The sequence below is a fragment of the Thamnophis sirtalis genome, unplaced genomic scaffold (genome assembly GCF_051295495.1).
Source record: "Thamnophis sirtalis isolate CommonGarterSnake01/CBP01778 unplaced genomic scaffold, rThaSir2_p1.2 scaffold_5, whole genome shotgun sequence".
Lineage (NCBI taxonomy): Eukaryota > Metazoa > Chordata > Lepidosauria > Squamata > Natricidae > Thamnophis > Thamnophis sirtalis.
Window position 1 is genome coordinate 71,603,698 of NW_028261385.1, and position 14,022 is coordinate 71,617,719.

General features: G+C 41.9%; 1 protein-coding gene across 3 annotated transcripts in view; it reads left to right on the plus strand.

The window, feature by feature from the left end:
* Window positions 1-1,739: 1,739 nt before the first annotated feature.
* DOCK8 (dedicator of cytokinesis 8) overlaps window positions 1,740-14,022 on the plus strand; it is a 99,951-nt gene continuing 87,668 nt past the window's right edge. Inside the window, exon 1 of one of the 3 annotated variants that reach the window (XM_087716013.1) lies at window positions 1,740-2,709. In XM_087716013.1, coding sequence (XP_087572139.1) covers window positions 2,657-2,709 — 53 coding nt within the window. In that variant the 5' untranslated portion in view covers window positions 1,740-2,656. Of the gene's footprint in view, window positions 2,710-13,475; window positions 13,704-14,022 lie in introns of those variants that run through there. The other 2 variants (XM_087716014.1, XM_087716015.1) reach the window with 2 other exon arrangements.

The following is a 14,022-nucleotide window of genomic DNA, read 5'->3' on the forward strand; positions in this document are numbered from 1 at the left end:
CAGAATAGTTTTGAGGGGTTTTTTTCTGCAGTTCCTATTGCCTATGAAGCCCAAGCAGCTGCTCCACTCGAGGGCAGAATCAACAGGTTTCAGGGGACTTTCAAATAATATACTGTATTTTCCCGCTTGGCGCTTGGCCTTATTTTCAATGAGGTCTTATTATTTTTGAGGTACAGTAGGCGGTGAGTGTGGTCACTTCACGGCTGCTGCTGTGTTGCAATATTTTTGGGAAAGGCTGCCAGAAAAAAGAAACATTCAACTTGAACCCTTTCTGGGGAAGAACACTCTGTTTCCGGACACAAGAACAAGGACACTGTGCAATTCTGTGCACTGTTAAGTGCTGTAAAGTGACATGAAGGGTAATTGTTTTGCCACAAGTGAATGCTGCAATCACATCTACATATACATGTATTTTGATTTATTATGGGAAATAAGAAATAGACCGCTTGAGACTCAGATATATATTGTTCAATCCCCAGCAGTTGGAAACCTTGTTGATTTTCTGCCCTTTATGCAGACATCTTCATAGATCTTGATCCATTTCTGCCCTCCAAAGAAACATTCCCCTTTTTAGTTGACAGTTATAATCTTGAAAGCATTAGATTATCTTGACTGATTATGTTTATGAACCCACTAAATGGCACTTCAGATTAATAATTTCCTTCTGTATCATAATCCAGACAAAGCAAGGATGTTTATCTTTATTCACTGGGCATTTGGTTTAATCAAAGCAGTTATGAAAGGTGAGAAATGAAGTAGGCTGATGGTATACTGTGTCACTACTAATCCCACTGCAATGAGAGAGGGCAATGACACATGGGTAATATCAGCACTGGGACAAAAAAAAGGAGGTTCTTGCTCCCAGTGAAAATTAGATATTAGATATTCTGGATTTTTTAAAAAATGCCCTTTTATTGTAAAATGGACCTAATTCAATGTCATTTTAATTGCCCCTTTTTGTTTCCAGATTCTTTTCCCAGATCCCATGGCAAGCAAAAGGCATGACTGACGTACAACATATCTAGATTTTAAAATCTTATAATCTATCATTAATTTGTTTGCATTTGACTGTCTCAGTGCTTAATTCCAGGTGCTCTTAACTCAGGCATAGGTGGCAAGTTCAAGCCATTGGTGTTGATTCGGGGTTCAATAAGTGGTGCAGTTGCTTCCTAACAGCCATCCCAATAAAAGAGAACATTTGTAACTTGGGGTTGAACTATGGGGTCCTTGGTGCTCCCTGAGCTTGGTTGTTTTCTTGCAGATGTTTCATTGACCAACTAGGTAACACCATCAGAACTAGAAGGGAGTGGGGTTTCTAAACAGACCAAATTCCTTTCCCTTCTAGCACCGATGATGCTACTTAGTTGGGTGCAGGGACGCGGTGGCGGAGTGGCTAAGATGCTGAGCTTGTCGAGCAGAAGAATAGTTCAATGGTTCGAATCCCTAGCAGTTTGTACTTGCCCCAGTTTCTGCCAACCTAGCAGTTCGAAAGCATGTAAAAATGCAAGTAGAAAAATAGGAAACACCTTTGGTGGGAAAGTAACAGTGGTTCATGTGCCTTTGACCTTTAGTCATGCCGGTCACATGACCATGGAGACGTCTTGGGATAGTGCCGACTTAGAAACTGAGATGAGCACCGCCCCCTAGAGTCGGGAATGACTAACACATATGTGCGAGATGAACTTAGTCTAATTAAATGCCTGCAAGAAAACAACCAAGCTCAGCGAACACCAAGGACCCCGCAGCCTGATCTCAAGTCTCACCTCCAGGAGTCACTACAGAAACCACCTCTTCTGCTTTGACTGAAACCCGAATCTTGGACTCAGGAGAGAGAACCCCGAATTCTCCTCGATCGGCGCGTAGTCCCTGAGGGACCGTCCACAATTGGGGCTTCCCGTAAGACTCGTTGGCGCTCGATTTAAGTGCAGCAAGAGTGACATCTACCGCACTTTTAACCGACCCGCAAGACGCTGGCACAAGCCTGTCAATAGTTAGAACTTTTGACTGCGAACGACTCTTCCTCGCTTTGCAAATTGTTCTAAGAATACAAAGGAAATAACCGTAGAATCTCAACGGGGTGGAGTTTTGCTGATCGTTTGCAGGCTTGGTCTCAGCGCGGGTTATTTAAAACCATCTTCCTCAACCTGGTCTGTTGGGCTTTATATTCCCGCAGCAACCAGCAGTGCTCATACATAAAGCCTTAGAACAGTTTTCGCCTAAGCGAGACAAGATTTAAATATTTGTTGAAGCGCCATTCTCTTCTCAACTTCTTGTTCCTGGGCTTCCTCTTGCAAGTTCCAACTCGGGCTGCTAGGCATCGAAGCAAAATTCGGGATTGGCCTCGAAGGTGCTGTTAATCCTCGGCTATTGTGCTAGCCAGAACCACTAAGCCGAGGAAGCCTTTCGGTTCAGCGAAATTGGCGCTTGCGGAACTCGCTAAAAAAGGGAACTCAAAGTGGCCTTAGCGTCCAGGGACTCCTCGCGCCTTTCAAGACCGAGAGGAGCGTTGTGCCCATCCTTGCAGAAGCTGCGCCTTCCCCATTGGCTGCTTCCGACGAGGAAGGTGTGAAATGCGGAAGTTTCCCGCGCCGAATTGACAGCAGCCCCGGCTCGGCTGCCTGTTAAGTGAGCAGTAGCCGCCGTTCTTGAAGCCTCCATGGCTACTCTGCCCAGTTCCGATCGGAGGGCCTTTGCCCTGAAAATCAACAGGTAGGCTTGGTTGGTTTCCTTGCGCTTGGAAGGGGCTTTGTTTTCTCCTTGCCCTTCACCGGCTCCGCGAGTCGGGCAGCTTTTGCTGGCGCGCCTGGAGGCTGATTGGGTGGAGTGGGAGGCGGAACGGAGAACCGCGGTTTGAGCAGTGAGTAAGGTGTGAGTGAGGATGAGCTGCGGATCTGGTGAGAGAGCCACGCGCCAGTGTGTAGAGACGCGCACATTCAAGGGATTTTATTCTGGCTGTGTACAGAACTCCCCTATGCCAGATTAATTACTACTTTAGAGAAGAGCTTAATGATGGGAAAGACTGAGGACAAAAGAAGAATGGGACGACAGAGAATGTGGTGGCTGGATGGAGTCACCGAAGCAGTAAGAGTGAGCTTAAATGGACTCCAGAGGATGGTAGAGGACAGGAAAGCCTGGAAGAACGCTGTCCATGGGTCGGATACGACTTTGCAACTAACACCACTACAGCACAGCAAGTGTTCAACCTTGGCAACTTTAAAGACTTGCAGACTTTTTAACTCCAAGAAGTCTGGCTGGGGAATTCTGGGAGTTTGAAGTTCACAGGTTGCCAAGGTTTGGACACTTCTGCTCTAGAGGCAACACCTCTAGAAAAGCACCATACCTGGTAAATAATTATGCAAAGACGTTATTTGTCTAGGGCCTAGGCAGTTATTTGTTGTGTAAAACATCTTTATAGTTCTGGCAAGTAGAAAAAGGCCAAGTGTTTGGTCAGAACTTGCTCTGAGCCTGTTTATAATGTTATCCGTAAATCTTTTAACAGGATGGTTTACTTCTTTAAGATGACATAATTTGGAATAATTCAAAAGACTTTTCTGGAGTTTTCCTATGACCTGTGTACATGGTACAATGAGGCTTTTTCAGCAGTTAAACTCTGCAATCCACAAATCAGTCCTTTTGCCCTTTTTTTTACAAAGAATTTCTGTAAATATTACGGGATTAAGCTGGAGGCAAGACAGTGAGGAAATAACATGTAATTTGTGGTTACAGTGTGTCATGTCTTACGGTTTGTGCAATCGCACAGCAGACAGAAATTTAGGGCAGACTTTTATTAAACACTACTAAATAGATTGACTTGCTGAATATGTGGTCACACACACAAAAAAAGACCTGACATTTAGAACTGACCAGACTTTTAGCAAGTGTTAATTTCACGTGAGATACTTTTTTCCAAAAGGAATAATATATGTAAACCTATACTTTTTGCTTTTGCCTTTAGACTGTATTTTTCAGTACCCATTGCAACAATATTATTAGTCAATGAATTCATTTTATACTTCATTGCGTTTATTCAATTTATTTCATAATGTGATTTTATACTTCAGTGAGTCCTTTATGTTTCTTACAGAATTACATTTTAAATCATTATACATTTTGCTTTGCAAATAGTACTGAGTTGTTGCAAAAAGACAGGACAGTTGCAGTTGTTAATCTGTAGTAATGATATTGATACAGTATCATTATTTATCTGTATATTACCAGATTTACAACTGAAATATCTCCCAGGCTATTTTCTTTTAATCCAGTATGGCACTACAATATTTATTTTAATATTTCAACTCTAATATTAATACTACAGCTATAATCATTCAAATCCTTATGATATTGTAGATTGCACTATGGAGTGTTGTTTTTGGCCATCCGAAGCTGTGATATTACATATTGTGGATAAACAGTATTATGTTTATTTACAGAGTGCAATAGAGATAAAAGCCCGACTATATATTTTAACTCTAGATTCTGTAATCTTGTTAGATCACATGAAAGACAAGAACACATTTTGTAACTACTGTTCTTCATTTTAATTTTAAAATCCTTTCCCAAGATGAAGATAAATTAATTTTGTAAAAAAAAAAAGGACTACAGTCTTGAATAATAAATTATTTTCACTATAGAAAACAAAGTGAAACAAAATATCTCTTAGATTTTTGGACTGGAACTATGGCAGTTTGTGAGATCAAGAGGGAACATCAGAGTTGTTGGAGAGGGACCAAAACCTTACATGTACTTTACAACATACTTTACAACTGACTTTTGAACTTTATAATGCGCCTTGCCTGTTATAATTTTTCTTCTGCATTGCATTTAATTTTACGGTGTTTCCTTTATTTCTTTAAAAAGCAACCATACTTCATATCTAGGGGTCACACTTGGAAATCTTTCCAAGATCTTCCTCAGCATGTTATCCAAGTCAGGTCCCTAAATTCATTGTTTTCTTTACAAAATAGAACATAAAGCAAAGATTGTTCTGGGCTATAAACCATGATATCTTTTGGAGTAAAACCCAGAAAATGAATGCAAACAATTCCTGGGTTTTTGGTTTTTGTTAGTTCAATTCATTCTTTCCATTTGTGGAAAGAGCCCAGCTCATGTGATGTGCAGGACCCAACCTATTGTCTGCAGAGAGTCATGGCAGTGACTTTGAGTGAAATATTCAGAGGCTGTTACAAAAACAGAAAGGGCAGAAGCATTCCTTAAACCTGGGGGAAGAAGGTTTTTGGAAGACACTCAGATTGGCCCTTTTCTGATATTGAGTTGTAAGGAGAAACACAAATTTAAAAATTGTGCTAATAGAGTTTATCTCAGCAGTGTCCAATTTGGTAACTTTTAAGACCTGTAGACTTCAACTCCCAGAATCCCCCAGTCAGCCATGAATTTTGGGAGGTGAAGTTTACAGGTCTTAAAGTGAACAAGATTGGACACCCTTGGCTTATCTCAATAAAGCTTCCAGTTCTCTTGTGGAGTCAGTTTCCTTATCATGTCAGCGTTGAAGGACTTATGTTGTCAAACAATAAAACCATTTTCTGTCTTCATTGTCCTTCTTAATGGAAAATGTATCTGTTTTTTAATTTCTGTCACCTGATGCAAGTTCTTTGCAAACCTGAATTAAAGCTGTAATAGCAATGATCTTATTATACAACATCTACAAATTCCAAATGATCCATTTTGAGGTTGTGCAAAAAGTAGAAAATATGTTTTATTCAAGTCAGTTGTACTCTGGTTGAGTCAAAAACTAAAATATTTGTAATGTTCCGGGGTTCAGCTCAGAAACAAAATTGAAAAGGGTCTGCAAATTTTCTATTTATATACATTTTTATCATTAAATTGTGGACTGTTAATTATTTTTCTCATGATAAACACTGGTGGTCACTGGATAGACATTTGTGCATAATAAGAGAAAGTCTAATGATGGCAGAATAGCAGTTTAATATAATGCAATATATCCTGCAAATGTTATCTAATGATGATAACATGTGATGAAAGAAATGTCCTTCTGGGTTCGGCTCCAAGTGGGGAAAAAGACACTGGAGACATGGAGGCTGCTTGGAAAGATGGTTTATTGTTGGACAGGGCCACATGGCTTGAGCCCTGAACAGAAAAGGTGATCACATGCTTCAATGTTGGTGGAGAAGAAGAGAAGGGCCGTGGGAGGGGCTTGCTAGGCTTTTTATAACCTGTTCAGTCCCACCTCTCTGTTTCCTGTTCCTGTGTAAGAAATGTATTCTGATTGGTTGTCAGACTCCCCATGGGGCCATGCAGGGGCAACTCTCTAGGCTGTGTTTTGAATCCAGGTATGGATGAGTTCTCAGATGCCATGTGGTCAGTTGAGTAAAGGGCCAATATTATCATGCTTTCCTGTAGCTGATGGAGAAATCTTTATTATGTAAAGTGGACTAGCTTGGCCATCTTAATGGCCCATTAACAGTGAGAATGGGCAGGAAGCTATAGGCAACTATTCTGTCTTTTAAAACATGTTTCTTTCTTTTCATATCCAGAGAAATATTCTGCCTTTTCAATATTTCCTAGGATATTTCATTTTTTTCTGGGGGAGGGCTGGATGGTAACTTCCTACACATGAGAATGTGTGAATGTTTTGCAGCCAGACATAGATTGTTGGTTTCTTTCATTGTTGCCTGGCAGATTAGCTTGCTTTGGCTTGATTGGGATTTGGGCGCAGATGGGCTTCAAAAATTTCAGCAATGGGTTCTCTGCCCGGTTGCTGAGTGGGCATAGCCTAGTCAGTCTCCTGCACCACAGCGGGGATGACGTTTTCACCTTCCCCAGGCTCTGGAGGCTTTCCTCGAGCCTCTGGAAGGGCGAAACCTGCCACCTTCAAGAGGCCGGAAACAGACCCATTCCCGGCTGGTCAGTCTGTTTTTCCCTTTCCTCAAGCCTCTGTGCGGGCCCTGTACTTACCTTGTATCCAGAACAGGCCATGTGGAGACTCCTGGGAGGGGAGGGGGTGGGGTGGGAGGGGCCAGCCAGGGGTGGGATTTGGAGCTTCTCTGAACCGTCCATAACGTTAGCTATGGGTGCTCCCGAACCCAGGTGAACCTGTAGCAGCCTGCCCCTGGATTTGGGTCACTCTGTCTTTTAGCAATTCACTTGGTATTGTTGCTTTGCCTTTTAAATGTGCCAGGAGAGAATATACATTTCTAAAAGTAGGGGACATGGTTTGCTATGAGAAATAGACCCACTTAGTCTCCTGGTTTCATGTCTGGAGGCCAAAAAGGTTCTCGAGCCATAAGTTAATTCCTCCCTTAGGTCTGTATGAAATGAGGCATTAGGAATTATATATATATACTGTATGTAAGGCAGCCAACATAAGTACAGACTGTGAATAGAATAATCCCCTCTACATAATGTAATCAATGGAATCTAGATGGCAACTAAATAGAGTTTTATGTGTCACAAGCCCCATGCCCACATGTATGTGACATCTGGAAAAAAAATGTGACATTGGATATTCTCTTTAAGCGTGGAAATAGCCAGGCTGCTGTTTGATTTACCTGAAAAACTGGTTACTGAAAAGTCATAGTAAGTACTTAGTAATCGTAAGTGAAGCTTTGAACAGCAGAAACAGATGCAAATTTCTTTCTACCCATTCTTCAATTCACATTCTTCAGTCGTAGAACTTTAGTTTCTGGTAGCTAAGGCATTAAAACAATAACCCTAAATATTTATTTCTTTTTGTGGTTAATCTCAGACATTTCCAACAATGGGTTGAAGTCTCTTTCTGTTGAAATGTCAAAACAGGGTTGAAAGAATGTATAACTAACTTCAGAACCTGAAAAATCTGGCTATTGTATGCTATCACCACAGTGAAAAAATGCTGTTTTTCTGTTTGTATTATAGTTATGGAATACATGAGCTGGGCTTATTCTTTAAAAGAATTGTAAACAATACATGATAGTCTCTACTGTAAGGTGACCAGATTTTCAGATTGGTAAAGAGGGACACCATTGACCGGGGGCGGGGGGGGGGGGGCTTGATTAAAATTTTTATATTTTGTCAAAAGGTCACACAAGGTGATTACATGACCCCACAACACTGAAAGCATCATAAATATGAATCTGTTGCCAAACATCAAATTTTTGATCACATGACTATGAGGATGCTGCAACGGTCGCTAAGTGTGAAAAATGGTCGCTAAGTGTGAAAAATGGTCGCTAAGTGTGAAAAATGGTCACCAGTCACTTTTTTCAATGCCATTGTAACTTTGGTCACTAAATGAACTGTTTGAAAGCTAAAGCTAGCTTGCATTATAATGCCTTATGCTAGCTTACATTTTCAAGAGAGAGAAGCTAAACTCCTTATTAGAATTGAAATAGAAATGAGTAGAGTAGAGTAGAGTAGAATAGTTTATTAGCCAAGTGTGATTGGACACACAAGGAATTTGTCTTCGGTGTACATAAAAAAAATAAATAGAATACATTCATCAAGAATCATAAGCTACAACACTTAGTGATAGTCTCTCTCTCTCTCTCTCTCTCTCTCTCTCACACACACACACACACACACACACACACACACACACACACTCCTCCTCTGGATTCAATGGGACTTTTAGAAAATCCCCCCTCCTGTGCATATACTCCCTTTCTCTCTCTCTCTCTCTCTCTCTCCCCCCTCCTCTGGATTCAATGGGACGTTTCCCCCCTCCGTGCACACACTCCCTCTTTCTCTCTCTCTCTCTCTCTCCCCTCCTCTGGATTCAATGGGGTTTAGAAAATCCCCCTCCGTGCACACACTCCCTCTTTCTCTCTCTCTCTCCCCTCCTCTGGATTCAATGGGGTTTAGAAAATCCCCCCTCCTCACACACTCCTTCAGCCTCTTTCTCCCGTGACCCGTCAAAACCGCGGTCCACTAAAGCGCGCCCGATTAAAGCGCGTACCTGACGTCATCAGCAGCGCGACAAATACGACCGCGGAGAAAAAAGGGCACTTTAAAAAGCGCTTTTAAAGCAAGCCGATTCACATAAAGGTAAGGGTTAGGTTTAGGGTTAGGGTTAGGGTTAGGTTAAGGGTTAGGGTTAGGTTTAGGGTTACGTTAAGCGTTAGGTTTAGGGTTAGGTTAAGGGTTAGTGTTAGGTTTAGCGTTAGGTTAAGGGTTAGGTTTAGGGTTAGGTTAAGGGTTAGGCTTAGGGTTAGGTTTAGGGTTAGGTTTGGGGGGGTTAGGTTTAGATTTACGCGTTAATTTTAAGTTTACCGCTCACAGCGTGCTGTTTTCATCGCGCTGTGATGACGTCACGTACGCACTTTCGTCGAGCATGCTTTAGTCTACCGCGGTTTTGTGGTGGAACCCTTTCTCCCCTCTTTCTGGATTCGCTCTGAAGTTTTTAAAATTACCTCTTCTGTAGAGACCAGGTTATCAGCCATGTGAGACATACACTGTGTTTCTATGGCACAGTAATCCCCTCCTCAAACAACATGCAATGCCAATTTAGAAGCCCCAATGCCAATTTAGAAGCTCTGAGGCAAAGCAGCAGTCCAGGGTGGGGGAGGGGCTGAGCTTGGACAGCCTCGGAGGCAGCTGCTAGCTAGCTAGCTCCGAGAGAGCAAGAGAGAGGGGGGAGGGAGGGGCTGCTCAAAGCAACAGAAAAAGAAAAAATCCATGAGGGAAGTCCGCGGTCTCCACATGGAGTAAGTCTTCTCCTCCCTCAGGCATTGGCAACAGCTCCCAGGGATGCGCGGGCGGGAATGCGCTCGTCTTGAAGAAGAATATATGCTCCCAGTTGCTAGGAGAGCCTCGGCAGCTGGAGGCTTTTTCGTAACTTTAAAAAAAATCGGGACTTTTTAAAAAAAACCCGGGATGCGGGAAAAATTGTGAAAAAGCGTGACTATCCCACCAAAAGCGGTATGTCTGGTCACCTTACTGTACTGTGTACCCTTGTAATCAGATTTAGCATTTTCTTTTCCAACTATCTTTATATTGGGGGGAAAAATTACATTCCTATAAAAGTAGTGTTTTAAGGGAAACTAACTATTTATCACCAATCCTTAATCATGGCCTTTAAGACAGAAAATATAACATACACAAAAATATATTACACATACAAACATAATATCTCCCCATTATTATTTGTACAAACAACTCAAGGGAGCAAACATATTCAACATACCTTCCTCCTCCTATTTTCCCCACAAAAAGTGACCATTTGAGGTGGGTTGTGCTGAAAGAAGGTACTGGCCCAAAGTCACCCAGCTGGCTTTCATGCCTAAGGCAGGACTAGAACTCACAGTCTCCCAATTTCTAGCCTGGTGCTTAACCACTAGACCGCACACACACACACTCTCCTGTCTCTCTCCTCTAAAATATATAGAGATGGATAAAAGAGGCATAAAATTAACAATAAATAATACAAGCAATAGTGATGATTTCCAAACTTAACAGAGATGGGTTGCTGTGGGTACGGCCCAGTACAGCCGTACCAGTAGTGGCCAGGAGCAGCTGAGAGCATACCAGTATGATGATTTGTTTGGCCCGCCCACCCGCCCGCACTCTATAGCTGTTTTTATGGCAAACGTCAAAGTGCGCATGCGCACACAGTGTGTGGTGCTGTGTGAGTCCCAACAAGCAGCTGGTTGTCGCAGGGGCAGTAGATTGCGCATGTGTGCACAGCACAAGTCAGACACGTGTGTGAACAGAATGCGTGAGCACGTGATCAGCATACTGGTAGTGATAGTAAGAGCAACCCACCACTGAAATTTAACAATAATCTTACGTCACAAATAGGTCAAATAGAATGAACATAGGTGTAGCATTGGGCAACCTGGAAAAATACATCAGAATCCTGGTTGGATAGAATTGATGAAATGAGCACCATATTTTGTGCCAGGGTATTTCTTAGAATAGGATTAATGAATGTCATTTTAGATTCCCTGTAAGAGAGCAACAGATGTGGCTCAGGGACTTTATACAACCACCCCAACATTGGCATTAATGTAGACTGGTTTTTTTTAATGCTCCCAGGGGACTCTGAAGGGTAAGGCATCAACCTGGCCAAGGTAAAGGCCTGGTGAATTGTCCATTTTTAGAACAAAGAAAAGGTAGGATGATGGCTCATACCCATTTTTAAAAAAAATCTCCAAATATGGGTCATTTGATAACAAATTTAGATTGGGTTGGAACAGGAGTGGGCTGCTGGGGGTTTGCAGAGGTTCAGAAAAAGATTCTGTGCAGTTTGGAGAACCCCCAAATCCCACTCCTGGCTGGTCTTGTCCCCTTTTGCCCTCCCCCCAGGAGTCCCCATGCGGCCCGTTTTGGATGCAGGTAAGTGCAGAGCACGCGCGGAGGCTCAGGGAGGGCGAAAAACAGGTCTACCAGAGGTTCGGGAAGGCTGGACTTCAGAGGGCTTCCAGAGCCTGGGGAGACCATTTTCACCGTCCCGGAGGCTCGAAAAAAGCCTCTGGAGCCCAGGGAGGGCAAAAATGCCCCCACCCTGCCATGGTGCAGGAGGCTGACTATGCCATGGCCACACCCACCCAGCAACCAGGCAGAAAGAACCTCTTGCTAAAAATTTTGAAGCCCACCCCTGCTTTGGAAGTACCAGTTTCCCAGTTATAGAGTGAGTCCTGGCATCTTTAAACTGAAATAGACAAAGGCTCTACAAAGAGAGAGCTAAAGGCTGAGGTTTAGCTCTTGTTAGCCAAGTTGATTTAAAATGGCCTTTAATCCTCCATTCTTCTGGTCATTGAAGGAACAGCTGAAGGAAGTTTTTTTTAATCTTCCTGCTAACAGTTGCTTCTCAGCTGTCTGTTTTTTTTTTTATAGGGTATCAAAAGAGAAGCACACTCTGACCTCACGTTCCTAGGTTAATGCTTACTGGGATTTTATCATCTCCAGATATTAATGTGTTTATTTTATTTTGTATACTTTGGGTTTTATTTTGCATCCTGACCATTTTAATAATCTATCTAAAGGATTATTTTAGGGTACACATTTTAAGAGAAATAGGGTGCAGAACTACATGTTAACAATAAAAAGAAACCCACACATTAAGAGCCCCAAAAGATTTAAGTAGGTTGTATTTGAAACTGCCTTTTTTGACTTGCTGTTGATAAAAGACCAAATTCTTCTATCTTGCCCATATATGTGTTCTATTTCTTCCTATAGTTTTATATAGTTTTACACTATAAAGCTCATTTAAAGCAACAAGTTACTTTGTTGTGAATTCTTGCTTGTTTTGAAGTCTAACAAGGTCACCCTTTTCTTTTACCCACATAGTAGTTGGCTTTTGTTTTACATCGTGCTCAGGGAGTCTGCTGATAAATTCATGGCCGTCCTGTTAGCGTATGATAGTATCAACTGTCAGTTGCTTTTGGGGGCCTGTAAAATATGACCTGGATTTATAAATTCTGAGTGAAGAATGTTCAACTAGAGTAAGTTGAGCATTTGTGGTCATCTGCAGGCCTTCCTGTTTAGTGGCTTCCAGAAGTTTGTGTTTGAGTGAGTTGACTTGTAGCAACCCTGGCAGATTGTGACATGTTTACTTCCTATTGCTAATTTCCACTTTTGAGCAAAATCTTAAAACAGTGGAAAATATTTGCAGTGTCTCGAGAGCTGGCTCTGGCTGTATATGAAGTTAATAAAATCTTATTTCTCACCAAGCTGTGCATTTTATTTATTTATTAAATTTATATACCCCCTATCTCTCTAATAAGATGACTCTGGGTGGAATCTTATTTTCTATCTAGGGAAAACTTGGAATACTTATCCACTAAACAGAAACACTGTGCAAGAGAGAGAAAGACGAAGTATTTGCTTAGTCAGAGCTCCCTTATGCAACAAAATGAACATTTTGGAGAGAGAATGATATAAGATTTTAAAGAGAAAGATGTATATATTTGCTGTGACTAATCAGATCCCATTGCTATCAGACTTTTGTTTGGAGTAATTCTGTATGTCACACAGCTCATTATTGTGATAGATGAACTAGAAAAATAAACCAGAGTTCATTTTCATTCTCATCTTTCATTCTTGCTTGATCCTCCTTTGGCCAGTTTACTTAACCAGCTTTCTGTTCTGTTACAGCCACTAGAGGGTGCTCATCTTCTGCAGAGCAAAAATGTAAGCTACCAAGATACTTAAGCTAAATTTGACTTTGTACCATAGCTGGCTCATCTTGACAAGCCTCTTTTTTTTCTGTGTTGTGTCTTTTAACTTGAACATTTAACGCCTGTTTCTAGGCATTTTCTTAGCATTTTGAATTTGGTCTCACACTTTCCTATGGATTATTGTCATATAAATATTTTGGCAAGGCCTTTCTGGTGCCAGCCTTTCTGGCTGCCAGCCAACAAGATATCTAGCTGGCTGGCTGCCTGCCACAGTCCAGAGTTCTGCAAACTCAGAACGTTTTTTTGAAGCAAACAAACAAATGACAAAGGGAAAAGCGGAGAGATGCAGCGAGGTGGAATCCAGAGGTCAAAGCATGGCACCAGAGCTGAGACTTGAAAAGTTATTCTTAGCATTTTCTCTCAGAAAGGGAAGTTAATAAAGAAGCTGCACTGAGCCACCACCTAAATGCATGGCTAAAGTACATTATTGCTGGACTTTCGTCTCTTGCCAGCCTGTTTCTTGGCTGACCCATCTGATCTGCTCTCTGCAGCTGTATCTTTAATGCAGGCCTCTGTTTGGGACTGGATGGGGTGAAAATCATAGAGTCTGAAAGCTGTTTGTGGATGCAGGTAGGGAGTCCTGGTTTTTTTCTCTCAACCAAAGGGGAATCATTAACTTCAACATTGCTGGAATCTGCCCCTTCAGTACTATTATTCTTAGAAGCCAGGGGTGGGATTCAGCCAGTTTGCACCACTTCGGGAGAACCGGTTGTTACCTTTTTGAGCAGTTTCTTGAACTGGTTGTTGGAAGAAATCATTAGGACAGAGAACTGGTTTTTTAATTATTTGAATCCCACCACTGCTAGAAGCCCTGAGCTGCTGCTGCTGCTGCTGCACCTCCTCTTCCTGGTCCATAACAGGATTAATTTATGGCCAATCTGTCACCATT